The following is a 22384-nucleotide window of genomic DNA, read 5'->3' as shown; positions in this document are numbered from 1 at the left end:
CGAATCAGAATGTGTTCCATTCGATGGAGTCGCCTGGTGTATCACTGTGCGGTGTTTGAAACGCACATGTCGCGCATGATATATTCACGCATCAACGCTATCTCACTTTTACTAAATACACCAGTAATGAGGAAATAATCTCGCAGCCTCAATTTTGTTTTTCTGTGTCCGTTGAACCATATCAAACTCACTTGTCCCCACAGGTCAACGCGAGAATCCAGCGTACACACATTTACATTCACTGGCGAAGCATGTGAGCGGTCAAAACACGAACCCAAACCAAGTCAGCATATCGTGCCGGAGAGAACTGAGCCGAGCGAGAGAACGAATGCCACCCAAGCGCGGGGAGCGGTCGCCGTAAACTGTAAATATTGTATTGTATTTTCAAAACCCCGCTCTGACCTACTGAGAAACATCCACAATGTGGATCATGGCCGGATATGCAATACATAATGTTGCGTACGGCTCGTAGCAGCAGGGAGGACAGAGAAAAGTCAAACTGAAAGCAAGGCACCGCGACGATGAGAGGTGGTTTTGAGTGTGTGTTTACACCGTGAGCGCAGGGAATAGCCACGGTGTGGCTATCCTACCCTTGACGGAAGACCCACACTCTCGCTCTCTCTCTCTCTCGTCCCGCTATTATTTTTGTCTTGTTTCGGTTTCCTCTTCTAGTTCTTTATTCTACGGAAGGTCATATCGTACACCATATCTACAACATATCCAACAGACAAGACACATTCGCTCGCTGCCATGATAGTGGAGCATAGGCGGCGTAAGGAAGAAGGCCAGGACGGCCGCGCGGAGGTCATCGCTATGTGTTGTAACTTTCGTAATCGATCGAAATTACCGTGCCCCGAGGTAGAGGAAAAACCGCACCGGCAAGCCAATACGTCAATAGTAATGTAATCAAATCCTAAATACTATTCGGTTTCGGTTGATGATGGAAGACGCGAAAGACACTGCTGGTGGGTCCTTAGATCCGATAGAGTAATTTATTTTCGGTGCACCTTGTGCAGCACGTATCGTCGTGTGAGAATGACAAAAAACATTTCCGTTGCGGAAGACAGATACTCAGATTCAATCTTTTGGCGCTTATAATTTGTTATGAGTCTCAGCAGTTTCCTTCAAATGCCTTCGCATACTATCCACCTCAGATTCTGGGGGAATGAATTGCTCTTTAGTCGATTGGTTTTGCACAGCGGTCGGTGAAGCTGTTGCGCGAACGGAGTTGTTAACTGTTTGCCACACAAATGCACTAGAGGTCGGCTTGAATCTTTCAACCGTATATTGCCTTCTTTTAACAAGCGTTTATAGTGTAAAACAACACAACATTATGACATTGTCGCTGGCAATCTATCTAACTTAAGTAACTTCAACGCTAACACAGTTTTCCCTTTCCTCGTTCGTGTATGTAGCTGCGACCTAATACTAAAAACAAAGGGTGATGAGAATTCTTTATTCCTTCGCAACCAGCAGTTAAAAATAGTTCGTCATTAATGTACACACGCGTAAAGTGCTAAGCAAGATATGAGCAAATGGGTAAGTAATTGTCTTCGATTTTTGTTTCCCTGTCAGATTGATATTCTGCACTTTGTAGTACTAAGATCATCGCATGTGCACTAACAGATTAAATTAGTGCTTCGTAAAACATTGTTTTCGCAGTAACAGTTCAAAAACGATAGAAGTAATAAAAACAAACTTAAAAATTTGTACCAAGAATGTAGTTTAAAAACTGAACCAGGGTATGCAGGACATATTTACGATGTGTGAACATATGATTTAAAAAACTTAGCTTACAAATGTTACATCTACCAGTGAGTGTACGGCAAGGATCGTTTAAAAATAGTTAGTGGTGAAACATGGTTACAATCATGGTCATGGATGAGAGATTCGCTGTGGATGTTACCTGATTTATTCAAACTACAGTAACTTGTTTCGTTCTGGATTCCTATTCTGAGATTGTTGAGTAAAAAGTTGTATTCTGCAAAATGCACATAAATGCTTTTCGTTGTAGAGGACGGTTGTCTTGAATGCCTGTCACGTGTTGGGAAATGATAGTTAAACAACAGAATAAAAAAACCCCTATTCTATCCTTGCTGCCCATTCCGATAGCCGTCTAAACTAAGCCAAAGTCATGTTAATATCCTTAAAAGAACACATTACCATCGATGTCTTTTTTTCTCTCAAACAAAACGCCCTGCGTGGAACAGGATGCAAATCAATCACTATATGTGTGTTATCGCTCAATCGTCAATTTGCACCGTGCGGTTGGCGATATCCTGCTGAAGTATTGTCATCAAACGAGCGGCGCCCGCCGCTCCGGTGATTGATCTACTCATCCACATCGTCCTCCTCCTTGGCGGTCATGAACATTTTCTGGCAAAATTGCGTTACCTGCGCGAGTGCGTCGGTGAACGCTTTGGGCTTATTCTTCCAGGCCACACCGATGTAGTACACCGGAATGCCGGCCAGTGTCAGTGCGACGCCCATGCCCACCTCATACGGTGCCACGTAACAGGGTACGATCAGCAAAAAGGCGCAGATGATGACAAACACTGTCGGCACCCAGAGCGGCACCCGTATTGGCCGATGAATGTCGGGCCGGGTGTAGCGGAAGTATAGGACCGCACTGACGGACAGCATGATGAAGAACGACTCGACGATACTGCTGTAGGTGATAAGTACATACACGTCGCTGATAAACAGATACAACAGCGATAGTGCACACTGCAAAGACAGCGGGAAGAGAGAGAGAGAGAGAAATAGGCACACAATCAACAAACTCAGCACAGGTACTTGGGGTAAAGATGGTGAGGAACCGAGACACTGCTCCCAAAACGTGCTCCCATCTTCTCGAGGACACACGGTAATGCTCACCAGAAACACGAGTGACGGCATTGGCGTGAAGCGGTTGACATTGATATGGGACAGAATTTCGGGCATGTGACCATTGCGGGCACCCACGAAGCACATGCGGGACGATGTCATAATGTGCACCGAAAGCCCTCCGAACGCGGCTATCGCCACCAGGATAGGCATCACGAACGCCCCATAGCTCATGGCGCGTTGGGCAAACGTCTACGGGAGCACAGCATCAGGAAAAACCCCCAATCGCCAATCGAACCAATAGAAGAGAAAGAGAGAAAAAAGCGATATCAAAAACAGCAAGACTTAAGTTGCCGTGCAATAATTACGCTACAGTTTAGACTCTTCACAATCCAACAAAGATGGAGGCGCAAGTCAACTGTGCTAGTACAAGTCAGGCACAGTCACACAGACGAAACTTACCACAGCAATGGCATCGGAAGACAAAATAGCTTGAGGCGTCAGCACGGCTACGTACGCCATATTTGCCAGCACATAGATGGCCGTCACCAGGGGCAGGGAAATATAAATCGCCCGGGGTAGATTCTTGTACGGATCGCGCAATTCCTCGGTCATGAAGTTGAGGTAGTTCCTATGGTGTGAAGGAGATTTGGGATTGTTGCGGGATTAAAGCAATGACAAACATCATCAGTAGGAGAGACTGCGCTGAAGGCTTTACAACAGCGCCGGCCTCAGCAACACTCACCAGCCAGCGTAGGAGAAGATGCCGGAGTAGAAGGCAACCGAGATTTTGCCCGGATCAGTTTCCGTACCGTCGAACGCGTTCTCAAAATTGTCCATACCACCGTCGGCCACCGCCATCCACACGACGCCAACCACTATCACCAGCACCAAGGCACCGATCTTGGTGAACATGAACACGTTTTGCATCTTGGTCGTCACCCGCACGTCGTAGGCGTTGATGTAGGTAAGGGTGCAGATGGTGACGGCAGCAAACAGCTGCAAGCCTATCGTCGGAACCGAGCAACCGGCTGCGAACAGCGGTTGAAACACGTAGCTGGCAAACGTAAGCCCCATGATCGCGTTTGTGCTTGGACTACACAAAAAAAAAGATACAGGAGCACGATCACCAAGCGCAAAAAGAGTGTCCGGTGGAGTTAAAGACCGACATTCGAATGCCAGAAGGATGTCCGGAAGCAAAGGAGAGGAATAGAAAAATCAATTAATAAAGCCAACGGTGACTACCACACACGTTTCGTCGAGGTTCGAGGATCGAAACCAGAACTCGGCTAACTCGGTTCAGGCGCACACTTACACAAATATCACAGTCGCGTCCCAAAGGTACAGAAACGCTGGAAGTGGCCCGTAAGCTTCGTAGATGTAAGCGTAATCGCCGCCCGACTTGGGAATGGCCGTCCCCAGCTCGGCATAGCAGAGGGCCCCGATCATAGACAACACGCCACACAACACCCAAACCACCAGCGACGTACCGACCGACCCGACCTCCTGCAGGACACCCTTGGGCGAAATGAAGATACCCGAGCCAAGGATAATGCCCAAAATGATGGCGACACCTTCCAGCAGCCCGAGCGATTTCTTCATTTTCACCTTCTCCTGTGCGTCCAGGTCGGACGAGGACGCTTTATCGGTCGATGCCACCGTCCCCGGCACATCCTCCGCGATGGAACCGAACTCGGTAGCGACCGAACCAACGCTTGGCGATACCAGATTGTCTTCCGTCGGAGAGTGCAGCTCCAACACTGCGTTCCGTTGCTTCAGCGGCATCGTGTGGACTCACTCGCGGGACACTGTTACTCTTGGCTCGAGGCTCGGGATACTTCGGACCAGGGGAGAAGAAAAAAAAACGAAAATAAATAAATTAACACCAAAACTTAGGGCACTAACGTACACGCAGCGTAGCTAATCGAGACAGGTTGTGTTTGTGGGTAGTGTTCGTATGGTTGGATAGGAGAAGTAGCAACCCGTCTGCACGGCCGCTCGGTGCAGCAAATCGGCACGGAACAGTGTTATGCACAACAACGGACAAATGTTGATCAACATTTCGTAACGGACCGCAAACGAACCTCTTTTCTAAGCTCGACACAATTCTGAAACTGCAAAAATCCACCGAAAGTTACACTTTTCACCAATGTGCCTGTGCATCACGAGGGCAGACTGTTTACTTGAGCAACGCCACACACTTTCTGCGCCGTTTCATCTTGCTGCGTCCATGAGCACGCACTGGAACCTCAAATTCTGGCAGTTAATTTGATAATTGCTCGCTAATCTTAGGTTCAGAGTGGATCGCGCCAGATCGATGGGAAGAGTGCGCATAGAACACACGCTGCGAACGGGCCTCGACCTTCTGCTTGAACCGAACTCAAACTCTTCCTGTCTCGTGTCACCCGTGTAGAGGGTGCTGTCCTTGTACCTTATGCCTTATCGGCTACATTGGATTAAGCGCGATTGGACGCTAGTAGCAAGCAAACGTACTAGAATGTAGAATCCGTGCTGGCACTACGACGACAACTCCTCAGCGCTCAGCGCGGATGTCACAGAACGTAAAAATGATAATGCTTTTGAAACACTCAGTATCCACCACCTTTACACGTGAGCAGTACCGCAGACACTGTAGCTGTGAATGAAACGATAAAGTCGATGTACCGGTAACTGCTGGCCGCCCAGGTACGCTGGCCATTATTGAGCTTCACCATTAAAGGGTGCTAAACGGAAAGATGACAATGTTTGTTTCTACAACTGATTTCTATCTAATTGATATGATCAAACGTCCCAACCCAGAAACGGACGCTCAGTGGATGGGGATCGACACGAAGGAATCAGCACGTTTCAATTGCGACCACAAACTGAGCTGGTGGTGTGTTCGGGACATCATTGCAATATTTTTGTAGCTGCTCAGAATTTGGTCTACTCCACAGAAGAAGACGTCCACTTGCTCGCTAGACAAAGCATGACACAGTCGGCGGCAACAATCTCTGTGCGCAAACAGACTTCATGCGCAATGAAGCAGTAAGCGAGAACAGTCAAGGTCTTCGGACATCCGCAGGGTGGTGCCGGGAAAGGGTGTGCTAATTGCATCCCCATTGAATCCGTAGACAATTTCTATTTGCCACATAATTTGGCGAGTCAACTGATAGTTTGGTTATCGCTCGGTAGCTAACGAGTCCGCATTGATGGGAATGAATGAAGGTGGTCGTCCTGGTGTGCCGTCCCACTGTGATTAGGAGCAGGCAAGATTGTTTATGGGTCAAAGAGAATTTCACGACTGTACAGCGATTTGCAGTCTTATCAAGACGTTTGCCAACTCCGTATTCCTTACTGGTGGGGGGGGGTGGGGGGAGGGTGAGCCAAATCACTAAGAAACACACCTACACGTCCGATATACAACAGCGAAAATAATCCACCCACAGCAAAGATTTGTCAAGACACACGAGAACTGTGCGATGGTATCACTGGTATGGTTGATCGCACACTGATCGAATCAATTAAGGAAGTAATGTTAGCTCTTCGTTGGCAACACGGGAATCGGTCACTGTGAGTAAGAGCAGGAAACTCCACACCATTGTTGCTACGTTGGACAAATAGGACCGTAAGATGGGATGACATACTGATTCTCCAGACGAGAGTCTAGTGGGCGATTTTTTTGTTTGTATCAATTAAAAGTTCCATTCGCACGCTTCTGCATCGTCGTGTAGGCGACTGTAACGAACTCTGAAGGGTGTTTTAGCTAGCAATTAAAGCCTCGCTGTTAGCCTCGTTTCAGTCTACATTAGCCGATGGGAGCCACTCTCGCTGCTCTGCCTTGTTAACAAGGGATGGTAAAGCATACAGCTTCAATCATAATTCAAGGCACTGAACATTCACAAATATTTATCCTTCAGAACCTGTAACAGCGATCACGCGGAGAGTCACTCCGCTCCAGTAATGAAAGGAAAGTTTACACTTCATCGATACGTTTTCTTAGCTTAGGCTCACCAAGCGCCGAGATCTAATTCAAATGGCACTGATCCGTCTCGGAATTCTTAAAGCTGCTGAAGCGCTTTATCCAGCACGAGCGAGCCGGCCCGATAAATAGGACAAGGCTTTCTCCATGACCCGTTTTCCAGTGGTTCGTCGGTTTCGGTTTCTTCGCTGACAAATGATTCACCGTCCACCGCTGCGGAACACACATACCTCCCAAGTCAATTGCGGGGTGATTACGGGAATGGCCGAAAAAATCCCCGGCCCAACCAAACCGAGAGCACCCCATTGCTGTTTAGATTTATGCGTAACATTCAACAGTGATACGTTTGGCAGCTTCCCAGCGTGCGCGATTATCCGTACCGAACCGGGCTACGTTCGCTAGTGGCTACGGAATGTGCTCCGGTCATCTGTGTGCGCTGCCGTAATTAATTGATTTATTCTTAGGGTGCGCTTGGTGGGGCTGGAATCGCGAGTCGATGAAATGGAACGCACGCAGTGCATTCACGCTCCCTACAATGATCACCGGATGCATATGTCGAATCAAATCGGTTCCGTGCGCTATCGGCACGCCAACGTATTTATGCGCATTGTGCACAGAGAGCATTTCCATTTTCCCTGGTTACCCACCCCGGGTTGGACCGATGAAAGTGGCGAGGTGATACGGGCGGCCAAGTGATATGAATTGCAAATCCACCTTCTACTAAAACAAGCACAACCCTCTCCTTCGCCCCCGATGGTGGAGGCATCAATTATTCCGGCATGCACCAGCGAATCGGCAAACAAATGCATTTGTTGCAACAAGCTACGCCTCCACCCAGGAATGAGCAATCGAGGCTACCACCGAACCCCATTGATCAACAAATCTCGACATCGGAGTCCTTGTGTCCACAGACCACACAGCATCCACCCAGGATCCTCCGTCCCATCGCAATAACTAGCGGTGCAGCACAACGACGGTGCAGTTATTTATTGCCGACTTAATTGCTGAAGTCATTATCATTGATTTTATTTGCATGCATTTATAATGTGGGCTCTTACTCTCGCTGTGTAAGTGAGATTTATCGAACGGCGCAGCCAGCAAAACGGTACGATCGTGTCAACACAGCGGGCGGGTATCGAAACATTGCCACCGCCAATCGCACCTTACACTTTGCTGGTGTACTATTTATCCTTCGACAAAACGTTCGCGAAAGGAGCCGGAAAGGAGCAGCGGCCAAATCAGTACGCCATGACCTATTGACTTTGATCATTCGCAAAATTGATGTTGATACCGGGCGGTTGTAGGTGTTCGGCACGATACCGTTTATCGATAAAGTTCATTCATTACTCGACACTTTTGTCTTACATTTTAACGGCTGAGAGGTGCTTTTGGCATGAATACAAATTGATCTCTTCGGTGGTAACACCATCGTACGTTTACGATACAGTAAAGATGGTCAGGGTAATAATTTAATTTTGTTTTAAATATGGAGTTTTCCAAACGATTGGAACATGGAGGAAGTGATCAAGTGATTTAAGCACAAATTTGATCATACTACAAATTCTACACATGTTCAATCAAAAATCGCATTTGGACTCCCAGAGAGAACAAGTTGGAATTTGATTATTTATCAGGACATGAACTAAATTTGGCGGTGCGGATGCTGAGGCGATAGCTGCGCCGGTCTTCCCACGGCAGGGCCGTGGTTCAAATCCCATCCAGACCGCCTCCCCGTACGCAGGGCTGGCTACTAAATTACTGTAAAATCAAGTTACAGAAAGCCAAAAATTGTAGGCCGAGACCTCTCGAGGTTGTTAGTGCCAAGGAAGAAGAATTCCTCTCTTCGTAATTAAATTAAAATTTGTTGGTGCCATTCCAAGTCATTGGATAAAAAACACGGGCAATTTTGTTGATCAACACAGTACGTAATCGATATTTGTAAACCGATTATTAAAAAAAATCTTTTCATCCTTCTCCTAATCTGTTAAATATTATAACATTTAAAAAAAAATCGTACATGAAATTGTGTAAAGAATGTACCTGATTCTGCTTTAAATATCGAACGCCCTCTGATGCTTGCTGCTGGTTATATCTGCAAATAAGAAAAAAAATATCAGAATCTTTAACATGTTAAAAAATAAAACCCACAAGACAATTATTATTGAACAAAATTCTATGACCCGGACAATTCAATATCTAAAAAAAATATTGCTAAAGACGAAAAAATTTTAGGGATATTATAAAAGAGCCTTCAAATACCATCTTCATTCCGGTAGATCCTGTGTAGATCCTTATCTTCTTCCCGGACTCGATGCTAACCCACAGAAGCCATGATATGTCATAATCATCTGCCTGGTTTACTACACGATGACAACAACATCAACGTCATCATCAGCATCATCGGCATTGCGTCCGATGGGATCCGATGGGATAATTAAAATGTAAAACAGCAGGGATCCCTCCTGCAATGCCATGCCGTTCCCATCTCTCTAGCCAGCTGCTATGGCAGGATAAAACCAAACCAAATGGAAATGCTATCCACAGACGCACGCACACACACACCCAACCCGAAGGCTCTGTTTAACTAGGCGAAAGACCTGTAGTCGAGACCTGTCAGCATAAAACACAACGGAACGGATTTACGTCAATCTGGAGCGCCGTGAATGACAAGCCTTGCCTAGCAGCGGAAACAAGGACACGCAGATAAACCAGGCCAGGCCCAGCACTGGGTTCTTCCCATTCTCGTCACCCGGCGACACTATCGACAAGCCGGTACTCCAACTCTCGACCCGTCAAATGCAGCTATGGACGGTTCTTTCCAGCGCCTGCACTACTACTTCGCTTGCCACCAGATGATGATTCGCTTGTTCGGAACAGTTGTGTGCGCGAGCTGTGTGGTGGACCAACCATCGTACGAAATCTCGCCAAACCACACAAACGGCTTTCACTACCGGCCCCTCAGTAGTGTCCAAACACTTTTGTGCGGTTGACACCACGAAGTAATGCGCCACCGTCAACGGTCATGATCTCGAGAGCATGGCAGAACGTGGTTCGGTGGTCGTTATGGCCGATACCTGCTAACCCAACTGCTGTGATGAGTGGAAGTGGTTGCTTCATCGCGGCATAAACTTCCCGTATCACCGTTCTTTCCTATCCGCATCAACCGTCGGCCATCTTTCAAAGTTTTGGACAGAGTTTAATCCGGGGTTATGTGAAGCAGAAATTCTACCCGCTGCGAAAGGACGATGGAGGTGTGTGCATTCGGAAACTGGAAATGAATCACACGACTGCCACATGAACTCACTCTGGTGGACACATGGTGGATGAATAACAAAATGCTGCATGCACTAAAGCGTTCAACTGTGGTAGAGGGGTCAACTTCTGTTGGTCAACAAAACAGGATAAATTTTGTAACAAGTTTGTAATTTTTTGTAGAAAAGAACAGCGTTCGCTATAAGTCAATCGATATCGATTCCCAATTCTTTGTGCTCGAAATTGCCTGTCAATATGCATTTCAATTTTGGTCCCAGAAGAAACATCTCATCTATTTACCATCATTCCGATTGCATTAAAAATACATCATCAAATGTAGAAAAATGATCTCTCAATCTTTGCTGACATCCAGCATTTTGCGTTAAGACCTCCCTGCTCCATAGCCTTCGGATCGTAACGCAACCACCATCATCATCATCACCATCTTGTGCGCACACGTGCCAGTTATTTACTGGAATCTTTGGAGGAAGGTTTCCCGGAATATCGTTACTTTGCGCGCATGTTTTCCCAGTGTTTATATTTCCACCTTCGACCGAGGGAAACAGCATCCAAACGGAGTCGCAATTAGATTATAGCATCTCGTGGAATTTTGGCATCTGGCAAAAGCAGTTTCCTTTTTTATGTTTGTAATAGAAAATTCAAGGCCATGATGCAAATGATCATAGGAGATAAAACATTCTACGCTAAATGGCGTCTACATACGAATTCTAGTAACGGGTACAATTTTCAATAAGGTTCTTCACGTTCAAATTGTTTAAAAAACTAAATGTTTAAAGCATTAGCTAAACACTCGACAAAAAGACCATGCGTCGAGTTCATTGGTACGTCCGTAAATGGGAAGAGCATGTGCGGATGGTGGCGATATCGTTTGCTCTTCCAGCGGGTAAGCACGGCGGCTCGCTGAGAGTAAACATAGTGCGGACGAAAAACGTACAAATACCCTGAACAGTTCACCTTAACCTCACTCGGAAGGTAAACTGTTGTGTACACTTAGTACACACAACTGCTTTACTGAAGGGCGCAAGGGCGGACACACATCAATAGACCACACTACACGACTACCTTTGCGACCTCCATCGAATCTCTACCTCACCCGCGTCCATTCGATTCTCCAATCGTCATAGAAGCGCAAAAGGGCCAGTTGGTCCGGTGTAGGAAGCGCGGGTGAACGCGTTTGCATACCCTACCCTTCCTTCCTCCTATCACGAAGCATTGCAGCGGCAGAGAGATGACCTCGACCTGGTGGTCTTTTTTTTTTCTCGTTTCCCTGCCCTTCCCAACTGCTCACAAGCCCCCGCTAGGAGTACGGTACCCCTCGGATAGGGTATTACTACCTACCAGTGCTCTGTCGCACACGGGGCAGCGAGTTGGAAACCTTAGCACTGCAACCCTGAACTATATAGTCGGTGGAAATGCCATCAGCAACGTTTAGTTCGTCAATCGTAGCGTCGTTCATTTGCACTGCACTGGTAACACACGTGTCTCATCCTCCCATGAGCGTCGGCGGGAACCGTTGGGCAAGGCTGGCTGGCAGCTCTGGTTACATTGACGTAGGGGACCGAGAGCAAGAGTTCCACAATATCTTTTGCTCCAAAGGTTTGGGATTCTTACACAAACTTTTGATACCGCAAGAGAGCGAGCAAAGGAGAGTACCAGAGTACATAGAAGTTGTGAGTTCCAAGAATCGTGTGAGTTACACTCCGTTCACTCAACTTAGCGTTCGAGGTCCTGCTTTTTTTTTTGTCGAAAATCTATTTTCTTCGTTCCCAGGCAACTGTAGCTTGTTGGCACATGCTAAGCAATAATTGAATATATGATTTGCCCCTTGAAGAGTAGTAGTACATGCTTGTCAACCACACCCCCATTTGTGTTACATTCTTGTCATGCTTTTTTCTCACTGAAGGTATGGTCGTATTGCTTACATTCTTGTCATTGATTGCAATAAATTGTTATTAGATGTATTGATCAGACGCCTAGTACTTGAAGTTCAGAGGTACACACCAAACTCAAGTGGCAATGAAACAAAGTTGCTTGAAGCGGTATGAGCTTCAGATTACATTTGGGTTTTACTTGCATATTGGTAATGAAATCAACAATATTAAAAATATAATGCTGAAATCCAAACAATCAAACACATATTTTAAACATAACTAAACCACACTGATCCGCTCATTCAACAGCGAGTCAGGCACACAGGCTCAGTTACTTGCCGTATGTAGTTGCCGCGCCTCGTCTTGATGGTGAAGATAGTAGCGCAGCAGTGGGTCCACACCGCGACTGCAACGAATGCAACGGAATGCTGGGCCGCCCAACCACACAGATGGGGCGATAGGAAATATGTTTGATTGTTTGCATATGTACACGCCTGCCCGTGCAGTGAAGCATGCTCCACTTTATTTGATGTAGGTTTTCCGGATCAAGGATTTAGCTGCACACTGAGGGCTGGCCATTAAAGAGCCAATGTCACACAGTCTAACGAGTAGCGGCAATGGGGGGAAATTTATAATTCATGCCATTGTTAATTGCGCTTTATTACACACGAACGAGACCGAGACAAACGAGACGTGACACTAACGTTTCCCTTAATGGACGCAAAATGAAATGCAAAGCAAAGTTGTAAGCTGGTTAAGAGTGAAGAATGGATAGGTTAATGCTCTTAATATGCTATAAGACTTTTTCCTTCTACTATTCTGTTATAATAATAAAAATGAAACTCAAAAATTGTAATACGGCGCAAATAACCACAAGCTTTGAGAGCAAACTGAACCGAAAAACTAAACACAGGAAATAAACGTTTAAGCCATCGTTTCACAGACAAAATATGAAAATTACTCCACCATTTTGAACGGTTCCGTGTGGAAGCATCAGCGCGTCGTATCGCAAAGCATGTCAACCGAATTATTGCCCATTCGGATAAACCTTGACCCGTATCGGGAACGAGCAGCCTCGGCCGAATGCTGCTACTACCCGCTACCCGTTTGGGCCTCCCCATGTCCATCAAACAAAACGCGCGCAAGGACAAATTTACCATAAACGTAATGATTATATCGCACGCAACGTCACCATCACCGCAGGCAATGTTACTAACGGTTGCGTACAGTTCAAGTTCCATTGAACTTTCAAGCTTTCTAGCAAGTACGGAGTGACAGAATGTAGCATTTTAATAGCATCAAAAGAAAATTTTACTAATCTAGGAATATGTGGCGGTACGTGTTTGTTAACTATGAAAAACCTTTTCTGAAATAAGAACTGCAGGAAACGGATATGATAGATACTGCTAAATTTATTATAAACCGGAGTTTTTTGTATGTTAAGAACGGGTATTAAACACCATCTGGGAAAGACCTTTCGTACGTAGAACTGACTCCATTCGGCCACGGATAAATTAATTCAATTGAACCACGAATGAGCAGGCCTCCTAAGGCCTCAAGATAACATTGTTTAATCTACGCAGAAGAAAGTTACAATCAAAATGTGATTTTTTCACTCAGTTGTTTGATTAATTATGTATGAATAAAATGAATTAAGAAGTATGTGCTATGTTAACTATTGGATGAAAAAATAATCAAAGCAAAATCCAATAGTTTAAGTAGAAGATGGGGAAGCATCTTCACTTCACCGTATAAAACAGTTATAATCTCAGGTCTATCGTACGCCAATGAGACTCTGTCGAAACCTGGCGAAACCCATTTAGCCATGTTTGAGAGACAGATACTCAGTAAGATTTTGGCCGTGTTTCTTTTTTTAATTCATGAAAAACGGCCTGACCGTATTCCTTGGTCCTGTATATGTGGAAGGACTATGGAGATCTTATGGAGCACATGGTAAACTGTCCATGATGCAGTGAATAAGACTCGTGGACTGGTCATGTCATAAAAATGGCATCGGACGACCCAGCCCGTGAAGTCTTCTGTAAGCCGTCCACATGAACAGAGAAGATACTGAATCCGAGCTATTGGACCAGTATATTGAAATGGCAAAAGTGTTACTACAGTATCGTCAGAAACAAGATGCACTGTGGCGCATTCATTCAACAGTGTAGTGAATCCTGATCGTAATCTAGGGCCACCCACGGAATAATGTCACCCATTAAGGTGATCATTACGAACAATAATTAGCTTCAATGCTCAAGCACCATCACGTCGCTGTGTCTGCATCGATTGTACTACAATTTAAATGACAAAACCGCTGACCATAAGTGGCAGTCCACTGGAGCGGGGCAGGATATCCACTGCAATTTTACTTCGCGACAAATGTCACACCACTGACTCAGAGATCTCCGCTTTTTTTTTTTTCTCGCGGTCTCTTGTGTCGGCACCAGCGGAGACAAAATTAGGATGACAAATGAAACGCAATCTAAATCAACGCTGATGAGTCAGTCTAGTTTGAACTATAATCGGCGAGAAGAAGCGGTCCAAAAATAACTCATGATACCCGGTTTGCAATCAGTCTATTGGCAAAACGCTACTAAATATTCTCCACATTAATGAACCGTTGACACGTGGTAACACGCTATATCACACAAAAACCGCGCTTCAGTAAATTGGCTTCACAGCTCTGCTCAAACATATTTGGAGCATCGGTGACAACAATGGCCAGTCGTCACGGAGGGGCGTTCAGGGGCGTTTAAGTAGCATAGCCATCCAGAGTACAGACAGTCACCGAAAAAAAAAAACAAACCTGAACAGCAAGAGGAGCGGTTGAATTAAAAAATCATTGACCTAGTCTCAGGCTCAATGGCACCGCCGGCACAGCGGTTCCCCTGACATTTTTCGACGCGATCGTTGGGCCCGATCTCTTCGGTCGTCTTTTTCGACAGGTTGCTGTGGACCGCACCACAAACACATGTGCCTGAGGCCACGGCACGAGTCCAAGGCACTACTGACTATCGTTTCGTATTTCCTTTCGCACACGCGAGCTCCATTTAACGAACGTGGACAACGTCGCGGTTGTCGTACGGTCGATGATGGTGGCGCGGCAGGTCATTGCTAAACCATGTTGCCCACCGTTAAGTGAGTGTCCAAATTATTCTTCGTTTTTTTATGGTTAGTCGAGACCGGTAGAAAAAAAGGAGACGAAATCAAAAAATGCACCGTGGCGGGTAATGGAGTGAAGCGATTAATCAAACCGCACCAGACACCGGATCACCGGGCATCAGAGAGTGAGTAAAAGGTTTTTGTCAAAGACAAATGTCCTTAAAATTAAGCAACTGCAAAGAGGAAAAGGAGAAAGGATAAATTTAAGGATGATGATAAAACGGTAGTCTTAAGACACAATCGATGGGAAAGAAGTCACCAAAGCAACTTTAGAATCAGTTTTCCATTCCTTTTTTAAAGTAGAAAAAGAGCAACGTGATACGTAAAAAATCAGCAAACAAGTCACTAGGTTGAATGTAGCAGAGCCCCTCCAGAGCATTATCGAAAGACAACAAAGAATTATTTTAATTCTAAAGCTATTCAATCGTCGTATCAAGATCAAGATACAAACGGACAAATCAATTTGAATGAAAACTACCTGCAAACGTGATTGATTATCTAGATTCGATCCTAATCGTACCCTTAACGATCATCATTGTTGCAAGGGTGATTTGTTTTGCATTAGATTTTCGGATTGATTGGCGAACCGCGAAGCGATGAAAGTACTCGCAACGGCTGTACTACCGCGTATTGTGAAGAGCTGTGTGCTGCATTGCAACTGTCTGGTCAACCCGACTGTCGATACCTACAACCGGCCAGTACTGACTGCAAAGTTAACCCGCGTGATTGACCCACGCAATGGACAGTTTACTAAACGACTACTTGCGCTCGATGGGAATGCACTTCACCTAATTGACTTCAGCCGGGCGCACGGCGTACAGCTGCGAACTTGCATATGTCTCGCGAGGTTTACGACTAGAGCCCGGCCAATTCAATCGTATGCCGGAAGCATTCCGCGAAAAAAATGGGGCCAGCGGTGCAACGAGTTTGTGGGCGTTGCAATTGCAACTGCAATCGTTTGGCGTACCATGCACGCCCAGAGAAGACATTATTAGGTCTGCGAAAACTTACAAAAGGTTGTTGTTGCCTATCGGAACGTGATTTAAGCAGAAACCAATAATTTGGTCCTTACCTTTCCTTGCAAGCCGTCTCGACGACGGGTTTAAAATTGCCTACTGTCTGTCTTGTTTGAACTACTTATTGAACGGAGATTAACGAACGAATTCGATCCATCGCTACAGGGTTGTACGGAAGTATGCGGAGTAAAACCAGTCCCAAAGATATTTTTAATAATCAACTGAAAAAGCGCTTAACGTCTAAAAAATATTAACTTCCCACTGGTTAAGTTCATTTCCAGCCTGTAATTATCGCGACACATCTTACATCATTACTTTTATTGAAGCGCTTTGAAGCAATAAAATCACTCAAGCTACCCTGCAACAGTGGTCTCGCGCTTGGCACGCGCATAATATTCGAAGGAGAACTTTCGCGTGGGTGGCGCGTGCCAGGCAGCAGCAATCGAACAGAAGCATGTACTGCTTTTGCTGCCCGCCATGCGATGCAACCCCAACCCCAACGATTCTTGCTCTTTCTTTTCCGCTACTTTTCGATTTATCGCCTTCGAACCGAAAAGCCACAGCCTCTCTTTAGGTTTGATCTCAATTTTAGGTCGATTTCAAAACAACTGATCTACGGCACAAAAAGAAGTAAATAAGACAGGCAACATGTTGACGCAATGAAGGTGGCTTGCAGCAAGTCGTCCATTACTCCAACAGGGAAACGCCGAGGTACAATAAGGTTGAAAGCTAGTTGGCTGCCAGTTGGGGCTAGTTTTCCACCGTCCACCCTTCTGTAATGGGTGCGACGTGAAAAGATTAAAACACCAGCGTAGTGGCATTTGCTCCTGTGCACGGTGATCCGCGAAACCTTCGTTTACTACGAAACCGTTCTGGAGGCGCTACCGTATTTGAATCGAGCGTATGTTGCAACGGTGATTGATTGAAATGCACATGCACCTGGAAATGGTTTGCGGCCGTTTGTGGCCGCGATTGTGCTACCGACCGACCCGGAGCGTAGAAAGGAAAACGATGCAATATGCTGCTGCACGTTTGCCGGATCGCTGCATAATTTATCGTACATCGACACAGCTGGCCTGCCGTTTTGCGAGTAGCTGGTAGTAGTGCAGAGATTTTTGATCATTGTTTGATCAACCGATAATGCCGTATGTCTTTTGGGGCAAAATTTGTAATTTCAATCTATGCTTGATGTCCAATGTGGGACCAATCGTCGTCGGACTGATTGCATCTTATTCCTGAGGTAAGAAAACCAGACGCGGACAACATATCGCCGGTCGTTAAAGCGCTAGTATTTGTCCGATAGCTACGATCTGGATAGCTGGACACCATCGATCTATTATGAAAAATAACATCATCGAACGTCTCCCTTTTGGCCTAGTAGGCTTTTCTATTGCTTCTTCTTCTTTCTTGGCACTAAACAACCTCGAGAGGTCTCGGCCTGCCATTTCTGGCTTTCTGTGACTTTATTTAAACCCAAAATAGCAAAGTAGTCAGCCCTGCGTACGGGGAGGCGGTCTGGATGGGATATGAACCCTGATCCTGCCGTGTGAAGACCGGCGCCGCTGTCGCCTCGGCCACCGGACCGCGGCTTCTATTGCTAGTAGGGATAATGTTCAGGAGAATTATCTCGTTCTCCACAACCGATTCTTCTTCTGCAGAACACTGTATGGGAACACAATCATCGATAAAGCATCTACCAAAATCACTGAAATCCGGTAATGAGTTCACGATTATTGTGTTATAAGGTCTTCTATATCAAGTTCTTCTCTAGGCCACTCAGTAAATAAACCAGTCCATTCAACAGCTTGTTTCTTCAGTTGCCGAAGGAGCTTCAATCACGACGGCAACTGACCTCAATTAGTGACAAATGACGCTCGGACAGAATTAGCTAATAAGATATGAATTTCTGTCGAACGGGGACGAATGTAGTCGTTGGAAACGCGATTGCTCCTATCTTGCTTCGCAGTGTGTTTTTGTACCAATTTCGAGTTTGTTTTCCACAAAATGCCCACGAGATGTACGCAGCATAAGCGAGGTCCCTTTGCTGGCCTGTACAAGTGTGGTCATTAATGGTAAACAGCCATGTAGCAGAGATAAATAAAAACATACAAATCCTTGATTCTTCATCCCTCGTTCCTTTTTTTTTTTTTTTTTGCTTTCACGCTACGCTCCTCCGTCTCTGTGGCGTGGCTCTTGTCCTGTTTTATGTTTCTTTTCCCCTCGTTTCACTGTTGATTCTTCCTAGCACTTCTAGGGATACTCTTGAACAGCTCGTTAGTGGTGGTGGAGTGTGGAGTGACCTACATTCGCCCAGCTGTCCGCATTCTAGTGCGGAAATGATGGTGCCATGAAAGTTGCCGAGATTTTCATACACATAGTTCGTCCGTGACAGATTCCACTAACTGACCACGCGCGGGAAGGGTGGTCAGTTAGTGCCACGCGCGGGAAGGGTGCGCGAGCAACACACACAAGAGTATTTACATTACAACGCTGAGTTGTACACTAATTATGGAGCGCAGTTGCCTTTTAACTACCACCGTGACGTTTATTAGTCTGCTTGTTTTGTAGTTTTTCCTTGAATCGAAGCTTAACCATACTACGGAGATAAAACAAAATTGTTTTGGAATATTTTGCGCATATATTAGAGCAAAGAACTATGCCGATGCGTAACGAAAATTGATCCGATTTTGACGAAACAACATCGACACATGTCTCGTCCCAGCTCAACGAATTTGAACGCTTGCTGTCAACGTACCAATCGGTGTGCCGTTTTGTAAATTTCTAAAATTATAAACCACACGTGTCGCTGTCTGGCTGGTTCATGTTACAGAGAGTTTAGAGAACCCACCCCAAACACGAAGTAAAAATGATGATGATAACATACTCATCGGTCTATTTCTGTCTGTTTTCAGGACTTCTACTAGTAAAGCCATTCCATCGATGCGTTTTGCCCTGGATGACTAACGATCCTGTGACCTAGTTTTTACGATGAGCTATTCCGCATACATTCTAGCGGTGTATTAAGCCTCCACCACCTCCGGCCAACGATCGGAAATCCGTTTGACCTAATTTGAGCAACCAAATCTGGAGCTACAACCCGCTTGATTGCACCGTACTCGGGAACATCGCGAACAAAGTATGTCAACTGACATAGCAAAAAACCTACCGATGATGATGGTCGTATCAATCGTTCTTTTACATCACGTATTGGTCCATCGCTGTATTGATGTAATTTTAGAACTGAGTGAATCAAGTATTCCGATCGGTAATTATTCATTCGATTCCGTGTGAGCATCTGAGCAGTGTATCAGTACGTTATGTCTAGCAATTCATAATATACTACGCTGTCGTAAAACTAAGCTCAGCCTGAACTGAATAACTTGACAACAGTGACGACAGGAATAACAAAAAAAACTCAGTCCAAACTCAAGTGAACTGTTTTCGATCATACATGAACCGATAACAGCTTATACTATCCACTGTAGAACAATTAACTATATTAGCCAATGCAACATGTTCCGCTTCACGCTGAACATCGCATGCTGCATTAAAGCCCGTTTAAGATGCGCCTTCATGCAACTCATCTGCTTCGAAATTATTGCCACCACGTGTCATTGCCCTTGTGCTCTGCATGCGATCGCGTACTTTTATGGGCGAAGCAAGAGCAAACACAAGTAAATGCCAAAATCTCAAGCAAACCGGTCTGAAAACGCAATGCCTCCCGGGAAGAAGTCTTATGCATTCCGATGTAAAATAAGCTGCAAAAGCTGTCTTCCTTTTGCTAGCAGACGCTTTGTAAGCGAACGATTTAACGAGTTTTTTTTTAAAAGCATGATAATGGGAAAAACTTCTAACTGACATTAAGTAAGTTCGCTAAGAAAACGAAACGTGTCGTATTCGGTTCACCTTAAAGACAAGTATTTGCGAACAGATACATTACATGTTCGCATTGCAGTTAGTTCTGTAGGCGTGGGCGAAACGGATGGCCAGGTGTTGTCGATTGGATTGCAATTGCATTCGAGCGATGAATGACGTACTACGCGCCAAAGATCGATAAAATGTCACAAGAAAGACGGTACAGGAGAGCAAGGTAGTTTACCATCTTGTCTAGTGTAGTGTATCAAACGTTCAGTCGCATTGAAGATAGGTAAAGATTGGTACAAAAATGGTTTATGGATATGGCGTCCGTTACAGAGCAACAGCAGAACAAAACAGCTGCACAAATAAAACAATCTGTTTTTTCTTCAAATTGCTTTGTAAGTTACACATTTCCGATAGCTTCTCATCGTCGGTTCATTGCCAAATACTCTTCCAACATAGCTCTTAAAGGTTTGCGATCAATTGTGAACATTCTTTGGGCATATTTTGTCATGCTGCCATGACAAAATAACCGGTAACAAGCAGCAAAAATTGCATCAGACACAATACTCTAGTTCCCGATAGGTAAAACATGTCAAACCGGCACCGGCCATCATCTCCTCTTTGCCGTGATAGTTGGCGCATGACCAGTAGCGACCAGGAAATATAACCTCTGCCCGCGCTAGACAAGCGATGACACACGGCCAGGCAAGCGTGCGAACAACCATCATCCTTGCCCGCAAAGTCTACACATTTGCAAGGTTAGGGTTTGGCCGATAGTGGCTCGACGGCGGATTACAGCAGCTTCCGCTTTACGGGGTTCGATAGATGGGTTCAAAGATCAATACTGTTTGCTGCTTTCAATACACGGACCATTTCCACACTTTTATCGCCAGACAAGATGTGGCGTTCCTGCTTGTCGAACCTTTTGCTGTCGAAGGGCAAACAAACGCCGGTGTGAGCATGATGCCCTCGACCCGGTTCCAAGTGACCTTCTCGCCGATAGTTTTCCACCCACCCTTTAGGTTTGTGTCTTTCTCTTGCTTTTTCTTTGACGCACACACACAAGCACAATCAGTTTCTGCAGGATCATTTTCCATCCACGGAACCACGGAGGCTCCCGAATATCCTTAAAAATATAATCATAGCTTAGCACGGCTTGGATAACATTCGGGTAGTACTTACCTCGCACTGTTCCTGATCCAGAGCAGAGTGTTGGCGTTCTTGGTAGAGTAGCTTGCACGAGCACAAAACTTTCGCCTAGTGGCCCCCTATTCTATCCCTTGCCGCTAGCAGCAGTTTCTGTTTGCGTGAGACGGGTTTTAATTATACCCTCGCGCCGTCGTGGGCAGGAAAACGGTAGCAGCCGCAAACACGCAGGTAAAGAATTAAAATAAAACCCCACTGCTGCCTTGGGGTGGGTTGAAAACTACTGAACCACAGCGATGCACACCAGACAGGACAGAGATGGGTCGGTTTCGTACTTATGCGGGCCGGCTTGAATCAACCATCATCAGAGTCCACTTTTGCTACACTGCAATGGGCACGCCGGCCGGGCTCTGGCTACACTTTTTATCGTGCGCATCTGTCCGAGAAGAACAGGGACTGGGGAATACGTCGAGTTTCCCACTTCGTCGCACTCGGGTACGCACCTACGCACCTCACTACCTACCCGGGTTTTTTCGAGCACGATGGATTACGCTTTTTTCCTTGTCGCGCCGTTCAAGGGATGCACTTGCCCACGGCACAACAAAAAACACACGCACCTACGCGATCGATACGTTTCGTGATTCAGATCGAATGCAAGAGACACTCAGCCATCAACACAGCTTCCTTTAGATCCTTTGAGTTTCGGGGGGAGGAGGAGACCACCAATGTGCCTCATGTGCCGCTGCTGCGTGCGATACCCACTAGCCCGCGCTTTAGAAAAACACAGAATACAGATATGAAAATGTAATTCGCCCGTAGGTTAAATATAGCCTTTCCGGTGCAGACACCGTTCCTACCACAGGAGTTGCCGATCGTTCCCTGTCCCTACGGCACAAAATTTCGGAGGACCTTCCGGAAGATGACGATAGATTTTTTAACGTAAAACCGAGTGCTCGTTTTTCCGACTTTTCCGAACCTTTCCCTGTTTTTTTTTCGCTCGGAAAAAACGGGCTTTGACAGGCAAACGTACGTTTGACAGCGAAATGTTGTGAAAGAAGGAGGAAATGTCAGTGGTGGTGGCTTTTTTTGACCGCTCCACTGTCCCTTAGTTAATTATGGCCAGCATATGTGGTGTTTTACGCCCATAGCGCTTTCGACACAGCAAGAAAGAGCGAGAAACAAGCTGAGCAAGGCAGAGATGGAAGGTGGTGATATTTTCTCACCATCTCTTTCGCGTCGGTGCGATTGCCGTGGCTACTCGTTTC

The 22384-nt window shown here is 45.8% G+C and overlaps 1 protein-coding gene across 7 annotated transcripts; it reads right to left on the bottom strand.

The window, feature by feature from the left end:
- Window positions 1–963: 963 nt before the first annotated feature.
- On the bottom strand, window positions 964–22157 carry LOC118506801 (Y+L amino acid transporter 2). 7 transcript variants are annotated; one of them, XM_036044434.1, is made up of 8 exons: window positions 21977–22157; window positions 21156–21890; window positions 8828–8879; window positions 4142–4663; window positions 3572–3922; window positions 3289–3457; window positions 2878–3078; window positions 964–2727 (listed from the first exon to the last, which is right to left on the bottom strand). In XM_036044434.1, exons 4-8 carry the CDS (start codon window positions 4609–4611, stop codon window positions 2332–2334), a joined length of 1587 nt encoding a protein of 528 aa, XP_035900327.1. In that variant the 5' UTR covers window positions 4612–4663; window positions 8828–8879; window positions 21156–21890; window positions 21977–22157; the 3' UTR covers window positions 964–2331. The 7 variants fall into 7 exon arrangements, with proteins under 7 accessions (XP_035900327.1, XP_035900329.1, XP_035900328.1 ...); XM_036044436.1 differs by having other exon boundaries at window positions 21643–21890; XM_036044435.1 differs by having other exon boundaries at window positions 21156–22157.
- Between the last annotated feature and the right edge of the window lie 227 nt (window positions 22158–22384).

This window comes from Anopheles stephensi, chromosome 2, assembly GCF_013141755.1.
Source record: "Anopheles stephensi strain Indian chromosome 2, UCI_ANSTEP_V1.0, whole genome shotgun sequence".
In the NCBI taxonomy this organism is placed as follows: domain Eukaryota; kingdom Metazoa; phylum Arthropoda; class Insecta; order Diptera; family Culicidae; genus Anopheles; species Anopheles stephensi.
The sequence above is the reverse complement of the archived record's forward strand: the minus strand, read 5'-3'. Positions and strand labels throughout refer to the sequence as shown.

Excerpts from the sequence above, each read along its gene's own strand:
- LOC118506801 (XM_036044435.1), bottom strand. The coding sequence starts at position 4,611 with ATGCCGCTGAAGCAACGGAACGCAGTGTTGGAGCTGCACTCTCCGACG. Across the intron at positions 3,458-3,571 it reads ATCTTCTCCTACGCTGGCTG|GAACTACCTCAACTTCATGA; the intron begins GTGAGTGTTGCT and ends TTCACACCATAG. Across the intron at positions 2,728-2,877 it reads TGCCGTCACTCGTGTTTCTG|TGTGCACTATCGCTGTTGTA; the intron begins GTGAGCATTACC and ends CTGTCTTTGCAG.